A 26,727-nucleotide genomic window follows, 5' to 3' on the forward strand; every position below is an offset into this window, starting at 1 on the left:
GGGGTGGGTTAGGAGAGTGGGCTGCACTGGTCAAGGCCAAGCTTGGCCTAATTTTGTCTCTCTCAGAGCTTCGAGAGTTTTCCTGAAGTGGCTTTTCCGAAGGAGGCTGCCAGCAGTGCAGGCTGCGAGGAAGGTCCCCTTCTTTACCTTCCCCTCAACCAAGCTGTTCTCTGAGGAATGTGGAAACCATCAAAGACACCCCCTTTTCCCATCTCTATTGCTGCCATCCCCAGAGGAGAGAGCAGCTTCCTCCTCTGCCCACCACCCAGCAGCAAACACTCACTAGCGCGGGGAGGGGAGTAGGGCCCAGTCCCATTTCACACCCCTCACTTGTCCCCTAGAACTCACCAATGTTGGGGTGCTTCAGCAGACGGCAGATGCGGGCTTCACGCTCCAACTTCTGATGATCTGAAACACAGATGCCCAGGTGAGTCCCGGATGAGGGAAGAACCTCCACCCACTCCTTGTCTCCCTTCTGCAGCCTCTTATGATCTCCACCTCCCAGGGCAGCTGCTGGGTGCTGGACGAGGTTGCCTCTGGGTTCTCTAGGCAGGCACTGGGGTACAGTGGAAGAAGGAAAGGCTGGGGTTGCAATGACTCAGAAGCCCCTTCTCTTCTCTGGGCCTCAGTTTTCAGGGCTCTCAAATGAAGAGCATCCCTGAACCCCTTCTTGTATAAGAACCAAATTCCTTGCAGCCTGGAATGCATCCCTCCACCCCCACACACCGTTTACCCCACCTTAGGATCCTGCTGGCCCTCCCCAGCCCTGCCGCACTCCCCACTCCACTCCAGCTGGACTGAAGTGCTGACTTTCACTTCTCCAGGCACATCCTGTTCAGCCCTCTCACTCTGGGGCCTTTGCACATGTGGTCCCCTCAGCTTGGAACACTCCCCGTCAACCTTCCACTGGTCTTTCGCTGGCCATCACTCACTCCTACCCATCCTTAGATGTCACCCTCTCCTGGCAGACTGTCCTGACTGCCAGGCCGGCAGAGGCCCCTTCTCTGTGCTCTCAGAGCTGGACAGCTGTCCCACTCTGTCTCATGGATATCTCTATCCTTGAGGGCAAGGACTTGGTCTCTGTCGTACCCCTGGCAGCTATCCAAACACCTGGCACATAGTAGGTGCTCAAGAATAACTGAATGAAAGAATAAACGATTGAATGAAAGAACCTTGCTAAGGGAGTGGTTCTCTGCAGAAGAGCTGTATTAATTCGCAGAAGCCACCTCCCTTGCAGAAGACACAGAGAGCCCCAAAGAATCTGTAGGGGAGCACTCCCAAGTGACTTACCCGGAGCTCTCACACCTGACTTCCAGGACTTTTGTCCAAATCCACTGTTCTCCCCACCCACCTGGGAGAGAGGCCTGGTTCAGGATCTGCCCCTTTTGTTCTCTGACTCTGAGGCTACTGGAAATAGTCATACCTGTGACCCCATTTAGTCCTCTCAATCACCCTGGCTGTGTGTGGCACTGTCCCCATTTTACAGATAAGGAAATTGCAGCCTACTACAATGCTGAGGCCTCATCAGTGGCAGAGTTGGGACTGAAAATGCCTTTCTCAATTCCCTTTTCGGTGCTTTTCTCACAATTCGGTAGTTAATGCTTTAATTTAAAAAGCAAAACAATAAAATAGGAACCATTAACAAACACAATATTTACTATATGCTAGGCACTGTGCAGAGCACTCTATGCATTTCCCATTTTGAGCCCTCGGCAACCCTTTGAGGAAGGTGTAATTACTATTCTGGCTTTACAGAGGAGGAAACAGAGGTTCAGAGAAGTTAAGTACGTGGCCCAAAGTCACACCCATGGTGAGCAGAGGGGCCATGCTTTGTACCCAGGCAGTCAGACTTCAGGGGCGAGTTTTAAAACCCTATGCGCTGACAAATTGCCCTCACCTCTACCTGCCCCCAATTCCCAAATGGGAAAATCAAGTCCCACAGGAGGAAACTCACACAGACACTCAGAGGCAGGGCCAAGACTGGAACCCCGTTCTCCCAATGTCCACTCTAGAGCAGGCAAGTATCAGGGAGGGTGATGAGGAAGGAGAAAGTCCCAGCCCTTTGTCCCCTGGCAGAGACAGCTTCCCTTTCCCCCGCCCCCTCCATTAGAGCAATCACTGGCCATCCTCCCAGGACTGTCGAAGCCTAGATCAATACTGAAATGTGGCTCTCCCATCAGCAAAGCAATTAACTCCGATAAAGTTTTCATAGAGCGTAAGCTCAACTCCCCAGCTGAAGACCTGCTGCAGGCCAAGGGAAGGGAGATGGACCCAGGGGAATCCCTCTCATTCCCCTTCCCTCTCTTCCTCCTTCCGTGTCTTTTAGGGTGGGGAAGGCCAAATCCGGGGTGAAAGAAGGGGGTACTCATCCACAGCTGGTCAAGGGCCCTCAGTGGGCTAAGGAAGGATGGACCCTCCCCGTGCTCCATATCGTGTCCCCCACCCCCATCCCCAGCAAGTCAAAGTTGGGCCTCCTGGGCCAAGCTACACACTGGTGGGGGCGAGGGACCAAATCCAGAATATCCGGGTGTTTTCTCTACATGAGGTTGCTCAGGAGCAGTTAAACTGATAGGACCGGAAGAAGAAAACGTTGGTCATACAGCTTCACACTGGTGCTTGGTTATCAGACTTCACTGCTGGAAATGCTAGGAACTAATTGTTTTTATAAATCTTATAATCATCTTGTGCATAGGACAATTACAGGGCCTTGCAACTTTCAATGCTAAAAACATTAATTTGTTGAATATAAACATACACATTATACGATAGTTTTTGTAACTCGGAAATGTTTTCATTTTCTAATACTATGCAGGAAACCTCCAGAAATGTAGGGAGAGGGTTGCTCTCAGGTCTCAGTGGCCTTGCTCTGTTATGTAAATCACTCATCAAGGTGGTCAAGCCCTGTTAGAACCACCCAGGGCTCTGCGAATCCACTCCTGGACACATTCTGAAAACCCCACCCCAGTCGAAAGTCCTCAGCAGCCTAAGAGCTCCTATTAAAATGTAAATTAGAGCCTGTCACTCTCTGGCTTTAAACTCTCCAACAGCTTCTGTATTCACGTACGATACAGTCGAAATTCCTCGCTACAGCCAACGAGACCCTGCTGGGCCCTGACCTGTCTTGGCCTTGGAGCTGCAGCCACGCCGGCCTCCTTTCCGGCCTCAGGCACCACAAGCGCCTTCCCACCTCCGAGCCTTTGCACTCGCTGTACCCTCTGTCTGGAATGCTCTCATCCCGGGTCTTCTCATGGCTACCTCTCTCCTCGGGAAGGTTCCGGCTGCCTTTCCTGAGCGTCTCTCCTGCCCCATCACTTCCCCGTTACCTGGTTTTATTTTCTTCATAACGCTCATTGCTTCCTGAAATTACCCAGCTCATCTGTGTGTTTAATGCTCTTGTCAGTCTCTCTTCCTAGAAAACATGTTCAATGAGAGCAAAACCTTGTTTTTCGGTCACTGCTGTGCTCCCAGGGCCTAGAGCCCAGCTTGTCGAAGGTCCTACAGCTAAGAAGTGGCAGAGCTGGGATTTCAATCCATGTTCATAATTACTATATTATATTGTCTCCCATTCTAATAATTAATTAATTGATAACTCAATCTATCCAGCTCAGCAGAGTCCCTCGATGGCGAGGGGTCTGAGGGAAGCAAGCCTGCAGACTCCTGCCCATGTACTGGGGAGTGTTCTCCCCAATGCCCACAGTCATACCTTGCGAACCTTCTTCCTCCCTGGGGCAGGCCTCCACGGTGTTGGGGTTATGGAGGCCAGCCCTGCCAGATCTCAACGGGCAGGGGTGGGTGGAAACTCTAAAGTTAGGTTTCTGGGGCCCGACAGTGCCAGCAGGGCAGGTGGGTCGGAGCAGAGTGGGAGGGGCGGAGAGTGTAATCAGGCAGCCTGAAGGGTTCTCTGCCTGCAGACGGGCTGGGGCCCAGCAGGCAGCTTGGTTCGAGGGGACAGATGGGCTCCAGCAGGTGGGTGGGCAGTGGGATTCTGACCAGAGGCACAGGAATCAGGAGAGAAAATAGAGCTCCAGGCGTCAGAATAGGAAATGCCCCACCCTCCACTGAACCTCAACAGGGTCCCCCATCCCGGGAGGCTGGAGAAATAATCAGAGAAATAATCATGAGGACCAAGAGTGCCAGAAAGGGCTGGGGAGGAAGATGAAGAGGACAGGAAAGATGTCATACTGCCTCCTCACAGGCTCCCAGGGGTGCACCAGAAACTCAGAGGCAGCCTGAATAGCTCACACTCACGCCATTTTCCCCCATGCCCGGCCCCACCTCCATCCCGGCACCTTGGGACTGGTCACCACGGTGAACAGTGGGGCCTGTGGAGGTCACCATACCCATGCCAGTCTCCTCTGGCTGCACCAGCCGCATCCACATGCCCAGTGTGTTCTAAAATGTTAACGAACTCTTGCCGTGTGTGCCTGGTGAGCTGGGGCTAGAAAGCATACAGAGTCAGCACCAGTGGATAACCCCTGACGGGACTTTGTCGATGCAGGAGCTCTGGCCCCACAGCACTGAATCCTTCTGGGGGTGGAACTGCCTGGGGCAGCTGCATTTTCATAAAGGCTCCTGGGGGGATTTGGCAGAGATTGGGACAGGCAAAATCTTTACTTTTCATGTCTTTATGATTTCTCAAAATTGTTTATATTATGAGCATTTCATTTAAAAGACTAGTTTAAAAAGTACACAAAAAATACTTCCCAGGTTTGGGAACCACAGGATAGATAGAAGAGGCTGGCAGGGTGGGGAAGGGGAGGTCACAGCTCCCTGGGGGGGGTGGACAGCCCCCCACCGAGAGCTGCCTAAGTCACCCTGGAGTGCCAGCAGGAGAAGCTTAGAGTGTGTTGCCAAATATTCAGCCTCAAACCACTCCCCACCCAGGCACCTTGAGTGGCAAACAAAGAAACCTGCTAAAAGGAGCTCTGCTCTCCTCCTCCACTGGGAAGAAAGCGTTGGCAGTTGGCAGGCTGCTTTGGGAAGGTTCCCTGAGAACATCCCCACTCCCACCCTCCACGCTCACTAGGCCTGGGCCACCTTCCTCCCAGGAGGTCAAAGGCTCAACAGATGGCCGAAGAGATGGGGCATGGCAGTCACTGCCTGGCACAGCCCAGAGTCTACACTGGCCAGGAATTCTTAGCCACCTCCCAGGAAGGAGGTAATGCTCCTCCATCCTCCCCCACTCACGTGTGTGTGTGTGTGTGTGTGTGTGTGTGTGTGTGTGTGCGCGCGCGCGCACGCGCGCTCGCGCATTCTCCCCCATTCAACCTGTTATCCAAAGTCATGGCCCTAGTCCTGGCCCCACCGTATTTCAGAGACTGAGACACATTGACTGCTAGACACAAAGCGCAGAAAGGGCATCAGACTGCCACTGGTCACATAGCAACGGCCAGGCCAGTCGCGGCGTCTGCTGTGGCCAGCCTTCCTGCCCGTCCTGGCTCCCCGTCCCTGGTTCTGCCTCTGGACATGCCACGGGTCTCTTTCTTCCTTACTACCTTTCACGCTGACCGTGTGCCAGTTGGGGGCTCTGGGCCTTCAGAGAGCGCCCCTACTCCAGCTTCTTCTCCCTGCAGGACACTGGTCTGCTTACGAGGGAATTGGGGGAATTCAGTAACTCCGAGGAAGTGCTGGGCTCCCGACAACACTGAGCCAGAGAGATGAAAAGCAGCAGCACAAGGTCTAACACGGGGCCTGCTGGGAGGCCTGTGGGGGACAGCGTGAACATCCTGTACCAGACTCCGTGAACCCCATACCTGCTGGGCCCTGGCCCAGACACAGCTGCTGCCTGTGCCAGGCAAACACCTGGACACTATGCCAGACCTGCACATGATGCCTCCCAACTTCACGAGCCATGGGTTGCCCAGCCTGCACCTGCACCCACCCCACCCACCTGAGTTCCCTCCACCACACAGTGGTCCCCGAGGCAGCTTAGCCACTGCTCAGACAGGGGATTGGATCTTCGAAGATAACCCTCCCCAACACAGCTGACCGTGGTCGCCACCGTGACTACCCTAACCACTAAAAGTAAAAAAGCAAGACTCCTGGGCAGAGATCCCAAGATTTAATGTCCACATGAATCACCCAGGTGTCTTATTAAATGTAGACTCTGATTCCTTAAGTCTGGAATCAAGAATTTGCATTTTTTACAGTCTCCTGATGCTGCTGCTGCTGGTCTAGGAACACTTCCAAATTAGAATTACCTGGGGATCTTTTCCAAAACCCAGGTCACACCCCAGGCTAATTAAATCACAACCTCTGGGGATGGGAGCCAGGCATCAGGAATGTTTGAAGCTCTCCAGGGAATTTCGATGTGAGGACAGGCTTGGGAGCCACTGTCTTAGGGAGTATTTAGGGACCAGAGATCAGACAGGTGTCTTGATTGGGCACGGCTTGAGCACCTCAAATGTGTAGGCTGCTGTCCTAGGTACTGGGCGTATTACAGGGAATGAGACTCATTCTTACCCTCTAGGAACTTAAAGTCAAGTTGTTAAACAAGGAGCCAAGCCAGTAAACAGGTTAAATTCAGGTTGGGGGAAAACCACAAGAAAGTAAACAGTAATGAGAGATATAAAATGGGGGAGACACTCTCAGATTTTGGGGTCAGGGATGTCTCTCAAAGGATATGACATTAAGCTGAGGCCTGACAGTTGAGAAAGAGCCAGCCTTGTAAGGAGCCAGGTAAGGGCATCCAGGCAGAGGAACAGCAGATGCAGAGGTCTGGAGGTGAGAATGGAGGCAAGGGGTGGAAGAGAGGGAAATAAAGCCCCACCTGGCACCTTAGCCTTCATCTGGGTGGGGGGCAGCGAACTTGGCCTATCAGAAAGGCTGTGGCCTCCAGCCTAGATGCCCTAAAGAATGAAAACAGAGGGGTCTGTTCTCACAATACCCACAAGAAGAAGAACACTCCAGCTGGCAGCATCACTCAGGAGGACAGACCCAGGTCCTGGTTCTAAGCCAAGGGGTAGAGGGAGGGGTGGAGGGAGAGCCCCGGAGGGTAGGAGGGCATGGCTCTGCCACCTACCTCTGGCTGAGAGCTTCTTAGTGTTGATGATCTTGGCAGCATACTCCTGGCCAGCCAGCACCTTCACGCACCTGCGCACCACGGAGAAGGCTCCCCTAGGAGGACAGAGAAGGTGAAGAGGGTGAGAGTGGCCCTGAGGGCTGCATCCCAGGAGACACCAGAGTTCATGCAACTGCACCGTGCTCGGCAGGAAGCCCTCCTTCAGGGCTGCTTGAGCTTTATAGGCTCTACTGTGGCCCAACTCAGGGACAGAGGAGGGCCGGAGACTCAAGAAACCACGGATGGTGGTTTAGGAGGGGCTCAGCCTCATGAGAGATGAGCTTTCCAGAGCCATGATAAGTTAGGCTCCCCAAATTATAAAACATTAGAATCATGTAGTGTTAGGATCATAGAATCTAGGTCCCCGAGAGTTCTTAGTTTTTTATTCTTTGAGTAGTTAACACATTGACATGGTTCAAAGTTCAAAAGATGCAAAAGTATAGCTAGTTAAAAGACTTTTTCCTGCCTCTGTACCCCAGTCTCAGAGGTTCCCTCCCCACAGACAACCAATGTTCCAATGTTATCAGAGCATCTTTCCACAGATACTCTCCCACACACAAATGCTACTTGACCTTGCAACCTGTTCTGCATCCTCCATTTTTCGGTAAATATTTTGGAGAGCCTCCTTCTATTACATAAAGAGCTGTCCCTGGTATCGTATTTAATCACATGTCTGTCTACCATTTACCTAGCCAGCTCACTATCCATGGGCAGCTGGCTTAGTTCCAATCTATAGCTATTGCAAACAATGCTGCAGTGACTAACCTCATATGTGTTCATTAGAATTACATTTCCCGTGTGTGCAAGCTTCTGTGAATAAACTCTTCAGAATCGGTGTTATTTGGTCAAAGGGTAGGTGTTGTTTGGTCATTCTGACAAATGACGAGAGACTTTCCATCATAGAGTTTGTACTAACTTAACTTCTTCACATACTAATCTGAGGGGACCATTTTCTTCTGCCCTTATCCACAAAGATAAGAAATTATCAAAATTATCAAAATTTCTTATCTTTGCTAGTGAGACAGGTGGCAAATAGCAACTCAGTGTAGATCTGATTTGTAATTCTCGGACTAAGAGTGAGGCTGAGCATTTTTTTTTTTCATATATTTTAAGAAGTTCCTGAGATTTTGTTGGTGGTTGGAAGAGAATTTGAAGCAAGTATTTATGTGAAATTTCCCAATTTTTAAATACTAGAAACGTATTCCAAAAAAATGTAAACATAATATTGGGCCAAACAAAACTAGTTTGAGGGCTAGATTTGCCATGTCATACCTTCCACAACAAAGGCCATCTGCTCCAACCCTTTCATGTCACAAAGGAGGCCCCTGAGGGGCCAGACACTGACCGCGGTCACCACAAGTTAATGACAAGAAGCAAGTCTACGGGTCAGGCTTCCCAGATTTTAATGTCCAGATGAATCACCCGGGTGTCTTGCTAAAATGCAGATCCCGATTCCTTAAATCTGGAGTGGGGCTCATGACTTTTTGAGCTTTAGAGTGGCTCAGAATGACTGCTCAAGGTCACACAGCCAGTCACAGGCAGGCCCACAACGAGAACGCGGGTATTTGTATGCCCACGTTTTTGGCTTCTCCCCCACCGATGAGCCTGCCGCTTCCTGGCCTGCATGTCCCGGTTCCCACCATGGGCCCACCCCATCATATCCTCCAAACCGTGAGCCCCTTCCTAAGCATATGAACAGATCCAAGCTACCAAGATGAGGCTGATAGGAACAGGGGAGGATGCTGGCAGACGCTGAGGAAGCCTGCAGGCTGGCACGGACGCCTGCTCCGCACACACCTCTGGGTCTCGCGTCACTGGCTTCATGTCTGCATAGCATGAAGAGAGCGGTGGGAAATTGTGGAGAAGGATGAGGAATAAAGAGCTGGGAGAGGCTGGAGACCGGGAAACACGACCTTGTAGGAAAGCTGGAGAAGGCCAGAATTCATGGACAAATGGAGAGCCTTGCACAGCGATGGGCCCCCCTTGGGGGTGCACAGCCCCTGCCTGCTCTTCGCTTGGAGGAAAGCAGCAAGTCGGGGGTACCCTTCCATGCTTGGTCCTGAGATGGAGTTTGGTTAATACGGTAGGGAAGTGGGGAGGGATATAATTTCCTCTCTAGAAAAACAAAACTCCATTCTAGGTAAAGATTTTAAAATTAATGGTTATCAGATCAGCTGCTTCAGTATCTCTTGGGGATCTTTAAAAAATACATACTCCAAGGCCCTGTCCAGATCCACCAAATCCGACCCGCTGGGCGTGGGCCCAAGGAATCTGTACTTTCATTGAACGCACTGTTCCAGCCAGCTTGTCGCTCTCTTGTGCCCCTCTGGAAAAGTCCTTCCTGTGCCCTCCGCCCTCCATCACACCAGCACTGACATGGGGCGCTGAGCAGAGACATCCCCAGGCCCCACGACCCTGGCTCTGCCCCAGGAGCCAAGCTAGGAGCCCCGCCTGTAAAACAGAAGTGCTGAACTTCCTCCTCAGATCACAGCCCCAAGCTGCTGTGTCAATTCCGGGTTTTAACTAGAGGTACAGGCCATGTATGGGGCAGCCACAGGGGTCCTGTAACCCCCAAGGACATCTTGTGCCTCTGAGTAGAGGGGTGTGTGTGTTTTTCTGGACAAGGGTGCATGGCTTTAGCAGATGCTCAGAGGGAGAGTTTATCAAAACCAGTTCAGAGTTCCTGATTTAGAGGACACTAGCCTCTCACACAACCAGAAGGTGTCCTTCCTACAAATGCAGCTCCTTCTGGGCCCTCACAGCAACCCTGTGACATTGGAACTATGATCCCCCACTTAACAAACAGATCAGGAGCAGGCATGTTCCAAGTGGGGTTGTGAAGAGAACCCACGTCACCTGAATGTGTTCTTTTAACTCTACCAGAGGCAGGAGACCGTGACCCTCAAGAGCAGGGGCTCTGGGCTCACAAAGCCCTGTGGTCTGATCATGACTCACCCCCAACTGACTATAATATTGAACTTGGCATTACACTTCTCTGTCTCCTATAAAATGGGGGCTATAATAGCATCTACCTCCTCGGTGTGTTGGGGAGATTAAAGGAGGCAAAGTGCGCAAGACTGGGCACAGTGCCAGGCACATGGAGTCCCAAATGGGGTGAGGAAGGACCGGGGCCAAGGAGCCCCTCTTTCTACTTGTGCATCCTCAGGTCTCCATCCTTAGTGGGAGGGCTCCTCCCTGCCTGCTGCAGAGCTGGGATCAAGGAGATGAGGGACAGAGGAGACTCTGTAGCAAAAATGAGAGCGGAGGCAGCAAGCCTGCTGCCCTAACTTCCTCTCTTTTATATCTTCTGTTTAAAAAGGGCATATTTCTGCATTCTCGTCCTGAGTGAGCAAGTGGCCACAGTCCAGCTGCCTTGGCAAACAGAAGAGCCAGCCCACTCCTCCCCCAGCCCTGAGCTGAGCAGGTGGCCAGCAAGTGGGTGGGCAGGAGCTTGGAAACAGGATAGAGTGGGCGAGGGGAGGAGGCCCAGGTGGGGAGAGCAGGGTGGAAGAAGTGACCCGGAGTCTGAGAGGAAAGGATGAGGCCTGCATACCAGGGTCCTGTGTGAATGTAGGGTGTCATGTGCGGGTCCCGGGGGTGCCTGCGAAAGCGTGCCTGGGTACAAAGGTTGAGGAAATGTGTCTGCTCATAGGTATGTGTTGGCAGCTCGGTCAGTGCCCTGGTGTACATGATGCCATGTGGCTCCAGGTGTGACAAAGCACATGCGTCACCCTGGGTAGGAAGTGCATATCCACGTTAGCGAGAAGGTCACAGAATGTGGGTGAGGACAGGTGTGTGCGTGAGGCAGACGGACACTGGAGAGACAGAATCTCAGGTCTCAGTCGTGCTGGGAGGTCTTGGACAGAGGTCTGCACCAACATGGCCTCAATTTCTTCGTCTTCAACATGGGGTTGGGGTGGGGATGAGACTAAATAACAGAGGCCTTTCCATCTTTAATATTCTATACCATCCAGCTGAACTTTCTGTGATGCAGGAATTCATTTGTGTTGTCCAGTGTGGCAGCCACTAGGCTCACATGACTACAGCACTTGAAATGTGACTAGTAGGACTAAAGAACTAAAATCTTTATATTATTTTATTTAAATCACTATATGTGGCTAGTGACCCCCATATTAAATAGTAGAGTTCTATGTGGATAAGAACAGGGTCTCCTGAACCAGACAAATCAAGTTCAAATCATGGTTCGACCGCTTACTAGCAAGTTATTTAACCTTGGTAAGCCCGTTTCTTCCCCTGTAAAATTAGATAAGAATAGTGCCCACCCTGTACAGCCTTTTCAAGGATTCGATGAGACAGTAAGGTATGCAATGGGTAGCACAGTCCCTGAGTGCACTTAATGCTCAGGAAGCATTGCCTTTTATAGGCATCATTACCTACGAAGTGATGAGAACAGCTGGCATCATCAGAAGCAAAATGGACCTTGTTTGCCAAGCTCAGGGAAAAAGCAAGCTAGGAGAGGGGGTGGGGGTCCCGTTGAAGAGGGGAAAGGGCTGCTCCCTCGGACGGAGCGGCCTGCCCCTGGGTGTGTGCAGGCATGAGTATGAGCAGAAAGGAAGCCATGCCCTGCTCTCCAAAAGACAGATGGAGAGGGCCGGGGGAGAGTGGGTCCAGCATGGCCGAGAATGTGGGAACGTGCTAATGGGCTGTGAAAAGCAAGATTCACACTGGGAAATTGCTTTCTGGATGCCAGGCAGGCACGATGTCCTGGGAGTTGCTGGCTGCCAGCCCACAGGGGGTTCACCATCCTCTCTGGCCAGAAACACCCCAAAATGCTGACATGGCAGCCGGGTGCAACACCAGGAGCATTTAATGAGGAGTAGAAAGACCTGAGTTTTCACCCAGCTTGGCTACCAGCTCGCTTATCCTTCTAAACCTCCATTTTCCCACTTGAAAGATGGAGATGAGGGTCCCTAGCTCACTTCCTCCTAGGCCATTCGTGAGAAGTTCTGCTATGTAGAGATGGGGAGAGGTTCCTGCTACTCAAGACTGGTTTCTGCCAACATCCTTTAAGAGAAACTGCCCCCTACCTTTACCCCGAGCACCCAGACCCCTGGGGGTGCCTGTGGGTCGCAGCAGACAGCAACACTTTGTGGGGGCCCGACGGAGATGGCACAGTGCTGGAACCCTCCCTCCACTCTGTACTCCGTATTCCTTGGGGGTCTGGTTGTCAGGGGTCCTGACAGTCTTTAAGGTTTTCCCTTCCTTGGCTGCTTCCTCAAACACACCCAGGTTTCCCCTATTCTAGAAAAATAAATAACCACCTTGCCCAAAAAAATTTTTTTTTAAATTTAAACCAAGAACCTTTCTCTCGACCCAGCAGCCTGGGCCACTTCCTTCCTCCGTTCTTTGCTGCCAAACTTCCAGAACAAGTGTCCGACATCCGCCGCCTCCTCTTCCCACCTCCCACGCTCATGAACCCACCACAATCTGGTTCCCACCCTCGGGCTCCCTGGAAGAAAAGCTGTGCCAGGCCTTCCCACCCAATGTCCTCCCCTCCCCCCCCAGTCCCGGCCCCACTGGGCCTGATCCACCTCACCGGCCCCATATCAGGTGGCGTTTGGCCCCACTGACCACCCGGCTGTGAAGCTCAGTCTCCCTTTGGTTTCTGGGTCACTGCACTCTCCCTGCACCCCACCCTAGTCCTTTCCCTTTCTCATCTTCCCCCCAACTTTGCTATTTCCTGTTCTCCCTTCATCTCGCCTCCCCAGGCCATTAGCTGGAATCTCTGGGGTGACTCTGGACATTCCCGAACACACCTACAACTTCCATAAAAAATATTAACAGAGCTTAGAGACAGCAGGCAACGCAGGGGAGAGGAGAGGCTGCTGTCTCCCCAGCCCGTGTTTGTGTATCGTGCTGGGCCGAGGATGCATATTTTTTTTCATCAGCTTCACAAAGGATACTTTGATACTCCCCCCAAATGGTGAAAGCCACTGACCATCATTCGAGATTGAGATCCGCGTCTAGAAAGCAGCTCTCTCGAGAATTCCAGCCCAGATATCTAGCTTCTCACCATCTTGCCTGGATGCTATGTGATAGGCACCTCCTAATCAAAATCCAGTCTCCTCACCAAAGGCCTCCTCACTCTCAGGTAAGATACCTGAGCATTCGACCTCTCTGAGATGAGCTGGGTGATTTCAGAAGTGCCTGTCTGTCAAATGCAGACAGATCTAGTATCTGTGGGAGGATTAGCATCCAAGATCTCTTGGTGGTCAGTAACTCACAGCTCAGTTTAGCCGATCTGATCACTTAGCACAGAGCAACACCTGGGAGCGTGGAACCCAGAGCAGACAGGACGAGAATGTCTGAGGAAGGGACAGAGCGGCGGGAAGCCACTGGAACAGCTCCACCCAAGGGGCCACGGTATAGGCCACATGTGGCCTCATCAGAAGCCAGTATGTCCAGTAATATCTTACCATGGAGATCCACCCTCTCCCCATTCCACAGATAAAGAAACTGAGGATAAAACCTTGAACCCAGGACTCCTGACTCATCGTCCATTGCTCTTTCCAATACCCAGTACTCTCAGATCAGAGGAAGCCCTAACTTGGGGTCCACAGGAACGCTTTAGAGTAGGAGGGAATCTGTGGGAAATAATATACAACATTCTGTGAGTTGGAGAGAGTGTGCATTTTTCTGGGGAGACTGGCTGTGGCTCATGTGAGATTCTGTGAGAATTCCTAGAATCCCCCAAACGGTTAAAAAGCTGGAGTCAGATTCGTTCAGAAACAAAAACACTATCTTGTTTCCACAACACCCACCTCTGTGTCCTTTAAGAAAATCCTTCAGACTTTTTGGGGCCTCAGTTTACCCATCTGTGAAACTACCTGTCGATCGGACCTTTTAAAGCCTTCTCTTTTCATTAATTTCTTTTTAAGCACTAGCGCCCTTTCTTAATAACGGACAGACAAAACACAGCGCTGCAGGTCCCTACATGGCAAACAGAGCAAAGGAGATAGGGGCTGGGGGCTCAGGACCCCTCTGCTTGGTTTTCTCTCTCTTCTCCCCAGCTCACCATAGCAGCTCTGCCGAGAACTCCACAAACGACAGCATTTTACAGCCAGAAAATCCTAGGCTCTGTTATCGAAACCGCACAGCATCCCTCCTCCCAGCCCCGGCTGCAGCCGCCCACTGCCAGACTCCAGAAGATGCCGCAGGGACACAGTGTGTTCGAGCTGTCCTGCATCCCCCAGGCCTGCCCCACGCCAACCCAGCAGAAGTCTCGTGGGGGACACAGAAGGCCCGGGGACCGGAAGATTCTGTTTGCTGCAGGGAACATTGAACCAACAGAAGTTCCTTGTTTTGGCTGTGCATGGGTTTTCTTGAATGGGTTACAAAAAGGAAAATGAAAAAAATATTCACAGAGCTTAGAGACAGCACCAGCGCAGGCAAAGCAGGGGAGATGCTGAGGGGCTGCTGTCTCCCCAGCCTGCAATGGCCTCCTGGCTGGTTCCATCCACCTGCACATCCCCAAGGCCCTCAGAGGTTCAGAGAGAGATGCTCCAAGGGCTTAGTAAGAGAGCCAAACATCAGACCAGAGAGAGGCTGCAGTGCCCAATGCTCGTGTGTCACTGGCTTCTGTGACCCTGGGCAAGGCCCTGGCCCTCTCTGGGCCTTGGTTTACCATTCGTAAGACAAGGAAGCACTTCTCACTCTGATGTTCTGAATGGGACTGAGGATATTCTGGCCCCTAAACCATCCTCCACTTCATGCTCGCAGCAAAGCATCTCAGCGGGCGAGAGCAGAGATGTGGGGCAGGAGGGAAACCGAGGCACAGGAGTGAGACAGGGCTGTGAACGCGCATACCTCAGCTCCCAGAGCACTCACTACCTCCTGAGGACATGTCCTTCTAGAGGGCAGAGGACCAGTTCTGACTATTAGAAGGTTCTGCCTTATATTGGCCTGAAATCTACCTCCCTGTCACTCTACACGTTTGGCCTTGCTCTGCCATACGGGCCACGCAGAGCAGGCTGCTCTATGCCCTGGGGCCCCAGGATATCCCTGCAGAGATGAGGAGAGAGGAGATTCTCAACCCAGAGGTCTCCCCTTCCTGCTAAAGTCCCCCAGCTCCTCAGCAATTTTTCTCACTTGATTTGGCTTCCAGACCTTCACCACGCTGCCTGCCACCACCCTACCTCCTCGACATTCTATAGGTTTTTAATATTCCTTCTAGGCCCTAGGCATCCAAAGGTTGGGGGCAGGCTAAGCAGGCCTGAGAAGAGTTGGACCCCCTCAATCCCCCCAGGGATGATATGCTCCACTCAATACATACTTCAGAGCCTTTGCCTGCGCTGTGCCCACTCTGAGGAGCATTCTTCCACTCTCTTCCCTCTGATCAACTCTTATTCAGCCTCTACCTCCCCAGTGTCATCTCCTCAGGGAAGCCTTCCCTGATCCCTCACCCCAACTAGTTGAGGCCTCTTTGCAGTTCATAGCTCTGTGTTTGTGCTCAGAGTCCTTATCCAGTTGCATTTACATAATAATTTCTGAAGTGATTTAATTAATGCCAGCTTCCCTTTAGACCGTGAGCCCCAGAGGGCAGAGACTACATAAGTCTTGCATGTGTCACCTGCTGGGCTCAGCCCCGGGCCGGGAACAGAGTATGTGCTCAGGAAATACTTGTCGAATGTTTGCGAGATGCCAAGGCCCTCAACCTTCTCCAGCACAGGAAGTCCCACTGGCCTTGTAGTCCCATCTGACGCCTTGGTGGGCAGCCGTGCCCCACGAGGACCCAGAGTGACTGGGCTGTGCCTCAGCAGGTTGTCACATGCTCTGGGGGATGCACCAGGCTGGCCCAGGATGTCCAGAAGAGAACATGACATGGGCAACATGCATACAGGAAAGGGTGACTGTGGCAAAGGGATCCACACAGCGAGGGGAAAGGGGAGAGAGAGATGTAGAGAGACAGACAGACAGACAGACACAGAGACAGAGACAGAGACAGAGACAGCCCAGAAGCCCAGCCAGCATCATCTTGCTCTTTCTGCACTGGGAGGTAGACATATGCCGATGCCCAATTGGAGCCTGTGTGTGTGTGTGTGTGTGTGTGTGTGTGTGTGTCTGTGCATTAGCAATGAGATAAGGGTGTCGCATTCCAAGCCTCTGCCCTCATCCCACTGAGAGGGCTGGGGCCCCAGACTGCAGGGGTGCTGGCAGCAGCGTCACTGTGTATTTGCACAAGAAGGCAGGCGGGCAGGCAGGAGGCTCAGCAGAGTGTCAGTGCATCTCAGCCTCTGTGGGGGCAGCCGCACGGGGGCGGAGGGCTGCTGCATGCACCAGAACATGTGCGTGCCCGCCGCTCTGATGGCTTGCAGGGGGAGCGAGAAGGCTATCCCCTCTTCTGTCCCCGCTACCTCTTCCTTAAAGACCTGCCCCCCGACTTCCCATCCTTGACCTCTGGCCCCTACACATCATCTGGTCCCCTCCTGGCTTTGCCACTGCCTCTCCCTGTGCCCTTGGGCAAACCATTGCTCTCTGGATATTGGCTCCACTATCTGTGCTGTGAGTGGACAGTGTCCGTGGTCCTTCCAGTTCTGAGGTCCTGGGAGTCTGACATTTCCCATGTGTGTCTCCCACAGAGAGAATCTAAAGAGGGCAGCATCTGCGGAGGTCTTCCCATCCCATTTTACAGATGTAAAGTTGAGGTACGCAGAGGACAAAGGATTCACCCAAGGTGGCCCAGTAAATGAGAGGCAGAATCGTGATCGGAAAATAAGCAACTTTGCTGGCCCCTGGAACTCCTCTCCCAGCTCAGAGTTCCCTTACCCACCAGGCCACTTCCCCCCTTCCTAGTAGTGTTCCCCAGCCACAGCGCCAGGAGGGGTCCCTCTCATCAGCCATCCCCTACATGCAGGGTGCTGGAGACCAACATGCAAGTCTAAGCGCTGCCACCAATCCCCTGAGCCAGCCATTCCGCCTGATCAAGCCTCAGCCTGCTCATCTGTGAGATAGGTGAGTAAGCCCTCTGCCTCAGGCAGAGATGAGCTCACGGATGGAGAAGGGCCTCACTGGCCGCAAAGTGCTGTGAATGTGAGAGGTTATTAGAAGCAAAAAAAAAAAAAAGTACGACACCCGCCTTTGGGTGGAACGTCCACGAGCAGGTGTCCTGCCTCTCCAGTGTGAGATCATCAATCCTCCTAACAGTGCTGTCAGGGAAGGGCCGGGTTCCTAAATACATTTTGCAGATGGTAGTGTTTTCAGCCCCAGAGGGAAACTAAGCACCCCGGACCCTAGACATCCCCGGTGCAGCGAGCTGCCTCTGGGCCCCAGTGTGGCGCCCCCTGCTCAGCCCAGCGCAGCCCAAGCCCAGTTCACGCTCAGCCCAGCGCAGCCCAAGCCTAGTTCACGATGGGCAGGGGCTCCAGAGGCAGCTCTCCGCCCCGCTTTGCCAGCCTTGCTGGCCCCTGGAACCCCTCTCCCAGCTCCAACAACATCCTTGAGTCAATTTCAGGTCTCTGTTTCTAGAGAGAAAAGAGTAGGTTGCGCTAGCTTTCCAGTCTCCTTTGCTCCTTCCCTCCCTCCCTCCCTCTCTCTCCTCTCAAGTAATATCTCCTTCAGAGGCTCTTTCTGTTCAGCCTCGTAATTACACAGGCTGCAGGGCATTTCTCGGCCTCCCTAACCTCTCCTGGGAGTGGGATCTAAAGCCCAGAGAATGTCGGAGGCTGGAGGAGGTCTTCCTCCTCCACTGCCTAGCACCTGACCCCTTTCCCCAATCCTGGTCTTCCTAGGAGAAGGCCCATCCGCCGGGCTCACCCTGACCGTGAGTTGGCATCGTAGCTGCAGCCCAACAAGCTTCTGTATTCCTAAGGTCTGGGTTTTCATTGCTCTCATCCCCTGGGAGGAAGGAGGATTGGGGTCAAGGCTCTGGATCCTAAGAGACAGCCCCACGTCAATCCTCTAGGGGACCTGGAATCAATTCCTGGCTTATCTGAATCATATGCTGCAGTGGGACCTTTTTCCAGGAGCATCAAGAAGTCCCAGAAGTCCCTGCCTAGGGCTCTGACTCCAGCCCACACAGCCCCAGTGGCCTGCCCACCAGGCAGGAGAGGGGCAGCTTCTCTTATATCCACAGCCAGCCTTACTCCTGGAAGGAAGGCCTGCATTCATGAGCTAGGCCTTACTGGGCAGAACACCAGGAAGCCCTCAAGAGGCACGTGTCCTCCTCTACAGCTGGGCAACCCAGGGCCCTGTAGAAAGAGGTCCAAAGTCTCCCATGTTCCCCTTGCTTCAGGGTGTGACTGCCGTGTTCTAGCTAGCAGGGACTGTGGGTCACCAATTGAAGGATGGGCTCTGCAGGCATCTTCTGTGCTTCTCCAGACAGAAGAGGAGCTGTTGCCTCCCCACCAGCCCCTCCCTCAAACCGGGCAAATTCCTGCCCTGGGAAGCGATCCTTTCTGGAAGGTCCACTGTGTGCCAGGCTTGTCACTGCATCTTCATCTCATCCTCACAGCCCTTTTTCATCTCCAGATTACAGGTATGGGGTGGGGAGAGGTGCCGTAGCCTGCCCAGTATCACAGAGCTGAGTGGTGAGGTCCAGAGCCTGTGCCCTATTCTGGGCACTGCCCTTACCTGCTTCACCGGGCATTTGGACTAAAGCTGCCATGCAGAGTGGAAGACCATCCCCACCCCTCCCTCAGTAGTACCCTGGCCGTTTTAACCCAGGCATCAGTGGCATGCGGCCTTATCTCCTTTATTCCAATACAAGCATCCTTAACCTGAGGCCTGTCCACAGCCTTCCTGATGTCCTGCAACCCCCTGACATTACATGCATCATTTCGTAGGTTTGCACATTTTCCGGAGGAATGTAGACTTAGCCTTTCATCAGATTCCTGGAGGAATATGTGACCTAAAAAAGGTTAAGAGCACTGATGGTTCTGGAAGGAAGAGGTCTGAAATTGATTAGACAAGGTCTGGCCATGCCTGCCACCCTCCTGTCCCCTGGAGTGCTGCCGTGGTCCCTATCCCTCCAAGTATCCTGGCAGGCTCTCCGCCAAGTCACCCCCACAGCACCCAGCCTTCATGCTCTCCATTTCCTCTTGGGGCAAAACATCACTTTTATTTTCACTTTGAGCACCTGAGTCACATCTCAACTCCATTTCACTGCACTCTGTGACGCAGTCCTCCCAGACTGAGCCTTGCTCGCACCCTGAAAGGCAGCTCCCAGCTACTCGGGGAATCCTTGAATTCCAGTGGACACAGGAAACCAGCTGAGAAGGGGTCCCTGCACAAGTTTGGCAGCAGCCTCGGTCCTCCGGGACAGCGCTAAACATTTTTTCCCTGCTGCCCCTCCTCTGCCCCCAGCACAAAAATACATTCAGAAAGACAGAAAGTCTGCCGACAGGAGGGAGCGCACATCTGCACCTGGGTGTGTGTCTGTATGATGGAGCTGGGGTGTGCCTGTAGGTGTCAGGATTGCCTAGTGTGCAAGTGTGTGTGTGTGCAGGCAGCCTACTTGTACACTGCCACAGGCCCACCTCCCACACATATGCAGACACCAGCATGAGCTCACACATGCCTACAACACCCACACTCCCACCCAAGCCTGGGGACCCAGGCCTCACACGCACACACATAAACCTTCCCGTGTGCATGCCCCTAAGTCCTCATAGATGTGCATGTCCAGACCTCATATGGACAGCATTGTGCCCAAGTCTCAGATGTGCATCCTTACACAGACATATGTTTGCACATGCCCAGATCTCACACACATTTGCCTGCTGATGTGTACACAGCTCTGACCTGCCGTACATGTCCACACAATGACATATGTTCACACCTTCGCTCCCATGCAAACCAGCCAACGGCAGCCCTTGTGCCACTTGCACACATCCACGCTTGCAGGGCACATTTGTATTTTCAGGTCTTACACATGAAGCATACCCCAGTACTTCCTCTTGGTGCACACGCATGAACACTTGCACACACTTCCAGGACGCACAGGTGTACCCCAGTGTCAGTTCTTATACAACACACACCAAAATGCACACTGTGTGTTCACATCCAGACCTCACACCACCACACACTTGCTTCCAGGTCTCCTCTCCCCTGCAGTCCTGCTACAGCAGGAACCACCCAGGGCATTAGAGTTGCTTTGCCCACAGGGCAAATTCTGCCTCCAGGCTGTACCCTTCCCCTGGATCCATCCCCGGTTCCTCCACAAACCCTGCTGGGGGCATCCAGCAATGCTTCCGACACTCCACAGCCTACTGGGCTACCCCAAGGGGCTCTCCTCTCCCCTCACCCTCCCACCCTTCTCTCCACATCAGTCATCGGAAGCAGAAAATGAGCTCTGGAGCTGGACAACTTTGCCAAGGGACCAGAGCTGGTGCACCATCACACCGCGAGCCCCTGAAACAGCAGTGCCCCCCCATTTGCCTGATTGCCCTTCCCCTCCTCCCAACACCCAGAAAGCCTCACCAATCGCTCAGTTATTAACCCCTCCTGTACCGATGCCCTCAGTCCTGGAGGAGCCGGGAGAAAGGGAAGTGCTTACAGGGGGAAGTTGGCCTCTCTGCACAGTTGCTGCAGGTGTCTAAAGTCAGGAAGGACTACCTGGGAAGTGAGGAACTCTCTGTCACCAGAGGTATCTAAGTTGAGGCCAGATGGCCACCTCAAGGGAAACTCGACAGGGAATTCCAGCCTTCGACTCAGCTGACGGGAAAATCCCTTTTTAACCCTGAGTTTCTAAGAAGCTGTGTGTGCCCAGATCGTGTGCATTTGTGTGTGTGTGCGCACGCGTGTGCACGTGCACTCACTGGCATTCACCATCAACCCTTAACCGCTACACACACACTCGTCCAGCTGGCCTTGGAACATCTGTGCACCCACAAATACGGCCATGGCCAGCTCTGGGTACTCTGCACATGCGAGTGCCCCAAACACATACAGCCTTCCTCCCTGTGAGAGCACAGTAGCACTGCAGGTCCACACCCCTGCCCGTGACACCGACCCCCTGCGCCCTCCAGGACTCTGTGAGGTGCAACTCACTTTCCCAATTCCTCGAAGAGCTGGTACTCTTCCGTGAAGCGGGTGCAGGTGATGGTGGCCATCCTGGTGCTGGGCAGGCAGGCGAGGGTCGGGGCTGGAGGACCAGGGCTGGGGCACTGCTTTTCTGCTCCCGGAACTAGGAGCCACTCGCCTGCCTGTGCTGCCGAGTGAGAACCTAGAACCGGCTTGACTGACGAGCCTAGGGCTTCTGAGCAGGGCACTGTGGCTGCACACAGCCTCGCGAGCCTTCGTCAGCATCCAGGTCCCCATGGCAACCACCTCAGAAACGCCCTGTTCCCGTTGCCCCGGTAACTGCCTCCCCAACACCTGCCTGCCTTTCACTGCAAGACCTGCTCCAGGAAGCCCTGGCCCGACCCGCACACAATACTGCAGGACTGTGTAGGCCAGGGGGCGGGTGGATCCAGCACCCCCAGTGATGGACTGGGGGAGGGGCTGCAGGAGGGGGAGAACAAACTTAGTCCAAGAGCGAGCGATCTCTCTTCCCACCTCCCCCATCTTCAACTGTGGGGCCGTGGTAGCAGACAGGATGGGATTAAGTGGGGCAAAAAGGTAGTTGCCATGGTAACAGTGGGTGCCACATTCCAGGATAGTCCTCAGGAAAGACAGGATGCAGTTACCCTGGCAACTTCATCTCTTCTGGAGAGACAGGTATTGCCCCGTTGTCCTGGCAACAGCCGGGTTCTAAGGTTTACAGGGAAACGATGGCTAATTCATTGGGATCTCTCTCTCGGTGGATCACTATAGTCTTTCGTAACTGTCTCTCTGCTCCCCTCTGCATTTTTTTTTTTTTTTTTTGCTTCTGCCTCTGTCTTTCTTATTTTGCTCTTGCTCTCTCTGCTCTTTGCCACCTTGTCCATCCCACTGGCACTCGAGCTTGGAAAGGAAGTGCAGAGGAGACAGGAGGACTCTGGGGGGATCCCACTCACCCCCACTCCTGGCTACTCGTTCACCCCCACTCCTCACAGCTGTAACACTTGGTCCTCTCCTGACTCTCTTGAGGCCTCTTCCACAACCTCTCCCTCGTGGGGCCATGGAGATCTGGTCTCCTGGGGCTTATGTCCCAGTTTCTGCTGCTTCAAGTCAAGGTGAACAAAGTGGCGGAGGCAGTGGGGAGGGGAACGTGGCCTGGCATGGAGGGGAGTGGCCGTGCACCTGCCCTGAAACCCTCATTCTCAAATTTTATGGGCAATTTTCCTGCCAGCTCTTCAGGGCTGTAGACAAATCTGCGGCCCCAAAATCTCACCCCAAGGCCCAGGGGGTCAAGAAAGAAGAAGACTGGAGTTAAAGGATCCGAGTTCAATTCCAGCTCTGACATGTATTAGCTGTGTGACTCTGAGAAAGTCACAGCCCCTCTCTGAGCCTCCAGCTCCTTTTCTACGAAGCAGAATCAAGCTCCCACTGCAGAGGAAAAGGCTGTGGAGATGGAATGGGCCGATGGCTACAGAGGCCTCTTTTTAGTTTCTGAAAGAGGAAAGGTCTAAAGCGGGACCACGACCACCTGCATCACTCCTCCAGCTTAGGCATCTCAGACCCTTCACACCCTCCCCATCCACTCAAGCGCTTCTCACCGCCGACCAGGCTGAGGTCTCACGCCAGCACTTGCCCACAATGAACACGGGTTGGATCACAGGATCCAAACCCTCTGGGTTTCTAGCCTGCCTCCTCTGAACCTCCAAATTGCCTTACTGGTCATCTCCCTTGCTGGACACAGTGTCTGCATGTTGGTAATCTTCAAACCCAGCAGGTCCCCGACCCACTACCCTAAGGCCAGGGGTGCTTGGAGACATCGGGCTCCTCCTCCCTCTTGTATCCCCCTCTTTCCGGGAGTCAGGGGTGGGAATGATGCAGTTGGCTCTCCGATGCAGCCACTTCTTCCCAGGAGAGAAATGGGAGGGAGGCAGAGGGGAAGGAGAGGCGAGCAATAGAGGGGAGGGTAATGGCTTAGCCACTAATTGCACCATTACCACCTTCAGAAAAAGGAAAAACCACTCAGTTTTGTTTCTGCGCACAATATGCTTCCTGCTTCTGCCGCCAACGTTGCAATTCAGAGGCAAAGGAGAGAGGCCTGTGCTTGGGCTCACAGCCGGTGGGCAGCAGGCAAGGAGGAACACCACAGAGGCTAGGGGCATAAGTGGGGACATGGGGGAAGGGCTGCACCACCACCTCCCTGCCCTCTAGCCTGGCCCCTGGAGGGGATGGCTTCCTCACACGAAAGCACCGGAACAGCCCTTAGGAACCAGTCGTCGCCCAGGACAGAGGGATAGGCAGTGTGTGCAATGGTTAGAGCGACTTCATGACCTACAGGCTACATGATTTTGGATGAGTATTCGAACTTCTCTGTGCCTCAGTTCCTTCATCTGCAAAGTAGAGTTAATAATATCCCCTACCTACAGGGCCGTTCTATGGATTGAAAGAGATGAACACAGTGGCTGACACACTGTAAATGCTCAATAGATAGGAAATTATTATTGAGGGATTCAAAAAGCCTCCCCCCTTTATACTGTTCTCTCTGCACCAGGAAGGCACGCACCACCATCTTCAAGTCCCAGCACTTTGGGGTGTTGTTCTCTGGGTCCCCACTGGAGTTGAGTTCGTGATTTGAATATCACCTTGCCCAGGCCCAGTTTGAAGCAATTCCTGTAGAACAAAAGACTGGGGCTAGAGCGGGAGGGGTCACAAGGCTATATTAATGGGAATCTAATGTTCTGAACAAAGGAGGTGATAGTCCTACTTGGCTTGGCACTGGCCTGACCAGCTGTTTCCTCCCCATCACCGTCCCCCGTGAAATGGAGCACATTCAGAAGAGAACAGAGCACATGGGGGAAGGTCCCGCCGTCATCGCAGGAAGAGCCAACAGTGACTCGGAGGAGGACGGGAAAGGACAGAGACATAGATGGCCAGCTTTCTCCTTGACTCTGACAGGGACCGTGGAGGGTTCGGGGGGGGCGGGGCCAACCCAGCCGCACTCCACCCCGTCACCCTTGTCACCTCGTCTGTCCATTCTTCCTTACTTCCATCTCTTTTCAGTTTTCCTTTTCTCTCTTTCTCACCTTCCCCCCATTCTCTTCCTTCCCCCGTTGAGCCCGTCCTTCTCAGCGCTCCCCGTCCTTCCCCTGCCTTCCGCCTCCCTTTGTGCTTCTATCTCCCTTCCTTTCCGTCTCAGTCTCCATCGCTCGTCTCTCCTTCCAGGCACTGGCCCAGACCCTATGCCCATGGTACCTGGAGATGAGCAGGACCCGGGCTGCAGAATCTTGATGGTAGAGAGAAGGCTGGAGAGAAGGGGAGGGAGGAAAAGGTCTCCTTGGCAACTCTTTCTACACACACACACACACACACACACACACACACACACACACCCCTTAGAGAGTCTAGTGCAGGAGTATGGACACTGCCTTGGACAGGTACCCCCTCCCAAGTGCAACTGCCACTCTGCCGAGGGGCCACAGCTAATTCGCTGCCTCTCTTGTGCCTGAAAGCCTGGCAGCCACAGCCACGGGTGGCAGGCAGAGAGGAGCCAGGCCCGCCTCTGTGGTGCTGAGAGAATGAGCCGATGATTGCATCAAGGGGACTGTTCCTCCCAGGCTCTCCACTCCCCAGGGCCATGGCAGGCATGCGAGCCAGCACATGTGCCCCCATCTGGAACATGCGTGCGGTGCTCAACAGCAGGCCTCCATGCCACGGGCTGGTGGCCAGGAGCGGGAGCCCTCCAGCTCGCTAAACACAGCTCTGACACACTGGGGTAGGGAACATGAACGTAAATATAGGCTATACCCCATGTCAATGAGGAGGGACAAATGGAGACCAGGGCCAAGTTCCTGGGCCATGGCAGGGGGTGGGGGGCAGAGCCCTATTAGCATTGTGACAGCCGACTCGAATTCCGCCTTCCACAGCCCACACACGTGCTCGTGTGCACATGCCCGAGTGCCTCAGTGCTTCTAGAAAGGCACCACAGAAAACGTGCCATCCAAAGGGTTCCCACGAGGCCTGTCCCACTAAGGGCAGTGAGCAGAAGGGGCAGAATGGGTGGAAAGTGGGCCATGGGAGAAATAATCCTGCAGAAGGTCTGGGCAGAGGGTGATTTGATTAATTCATCATAGTAAATAATGCCAGGCTTATACTCAGAAGGAGAGAAGTCGGGGTCAGGATGCAGCACTGTCCCCTGAGGTATCCCACAAAAGAGGTTTTCCTTATAGGGGAGAGGAAAGCAGGGAACCAAGGGGCAGAGAAATGGCCGCTCGGCCAACGTCTGCACAGCTTAACCTGCAGTTAGAAGACCCAAGATCAAGGCCTGTCATTGGCGCCTCCACTTCCTCCTTAGAAATATGGGGACAAGATGTTCCTTCACAGACTCCAAGGACAGGAAAAATAGTTATTTCCACTCTAGAGCCAGGCCCTGTGCTAAGCACTTGACATATTGCACTATTTATACTTCACGACAAATGTAATGTACATGAGACAATCGTTGCCCATTTTGCAGAGACGTGACGTGATTTACCCATCTAGGGTTTGTGTGACTTCAGCACCCTTCCCTGTGTTCTTTGGCTTCCACTAGGGCTGGAAGGGCCCTGAGGGAGCCCATGCCCCTTACAGATGGGGGACCAAAGGCCAGAGAGAGGGAGCTGCCTTCCCACTGTCACAGAAGTCGGGCAGAGTCGGGAGGACAGTTCGGAACCCTGACTCCCAGAACAGTGCTCCTTCCCTAACCCTGCTCTACCCTCCCTTTTTCTGACACCACAGAACTCTGCCTAAGTCCCAGGGTAGCCAGTAGGTACCAAATGAGCAGAGGGAAGGGTGCCAAGGCCCAGCGTGGGGCTCAGAGTTCTGTCCCTTCAGTCAGGTCTGGGGCTCTCTCCTGGCTCTTAGGCGACTGGTCATTTCTGCCCAGGATTCCATAGGCAGAGCCCAGTTCAGACAGAGCTGCCCTTGGCTCAAACTCATCAGGCCGGCAGATCTGTTGCCATCTGGGCCAGCCAAGGGAGATACAGGGGGCTTGTCTGGCATCTCTGGGCTCCACTCCTTCAGATCTGTGACCCAAGGGACCAGAGCTGCCGCTGGTCTGCCCTCCCTGTTATCCCTCCCTTACAGAGGTGGTATAAGCATCTGGTTGGTGATGCCAGCCAGAGGCCTGACGCAGAGTTCAGATCCAGATGCCCTCGCTTGGAGGAAAGCAGAGACCACGAGAGGCGGGAGGAGGTGGGCAGGCACCATGGTGATTGTTGGGCAAAGCAGAAGCCACAGCAAGTAGGCTGAGCCTTTTGCCACAATGCCCTGTGTCTTGGTCACTCCACCAACCTCAGGCCTGGCCAGCTGCCAGCCCCCCAGTTAGATAGCCTTGGAGACTACTGGGCTGTGGACCAGGTCACGAGCTGAAGCTTAGTGGGGCTGCTCAGCTGTTTGCTGGGCTCTGGGTTAGGTGAGAGGACTCAGCCAGGTGAGCTCTAGGCCGGGTTAGGGACTAAACCAAGCCTCTTTCTCAGGGAACCAGAAGCAGGAGCCAGACACCATCCCCAGCTGGGCTCTCTCTTTTTGGGGCCAGGTTGGCCACAGGAGATGGGCCTTGGTGCCATCCAAGTGGCGAGTGGAAAGGGCCTTTTATGGTCCTGCACTTGTGGCCCCAAAGGACAGGGGCTGAGGAAGAG

At 53.5% G+C, this 26,727-nt stretch overlaps 1 protein-coding gene and 1 long non-coding RNA gene across 2 annotated transcripts in view; one reads left to right on the forward strand and one right to left on the reverse strand.

Annotated features, from left to right (window-relative positions):
• CAMK2A (calcium/calmodulin dependent protein kinase II alpha) overlaps positions 1-21,187 on the reverse strand; it is a 56,290-nt gene extending 35,103 nt beyond the window's left edge. The window contains exons 1-3 of the mRNA XM_039836539.1: positions 21,068-21,187; positions 7,022-7,116; positions 349-408 (exon numbers count right to left, since the gene is read on the reverse strand). Coding sequence (XP_039692473.1) covers positions 349-408; positions 7,022-7,116; positions 21,068-21,129 — 217 coding nt within the window. The 5' untranslated portion in view covers positions 21,130-21,187. The remainder of the gene's footprint in view (positions 1-348; positions 409-7,021; positions 7,117-21,067) is intronic.
• LOC120581550 (uncharacterized) lies at positions 12,879-14,392 on the forward strand. The gene is made up of 2 exons (XR_005647319.1): positions 12,879-13,172; positions 14,092-14,392. It is a non-coding gene; the product is annotated as an uncharacterized LOC120581550 (long non-coding RNA).
• Positions 21,188-26,727: the final 5,540 nt, after the last annotated feature.

Source organism: Pteropus medius, unplaced genomic scaffold (assembly GCF_902729225.1).
Source record: "Pteropus medius unplaced genomic scaffold, Ma_sr-lr_union100, whole genome shotgun sequence".
Taxonomy (NCBI): Eukaryota; Metazoa; Chordata; class Mammalia; order Chiroptera; family Pteropodidae; genus Pteropus; species Pteropus medius.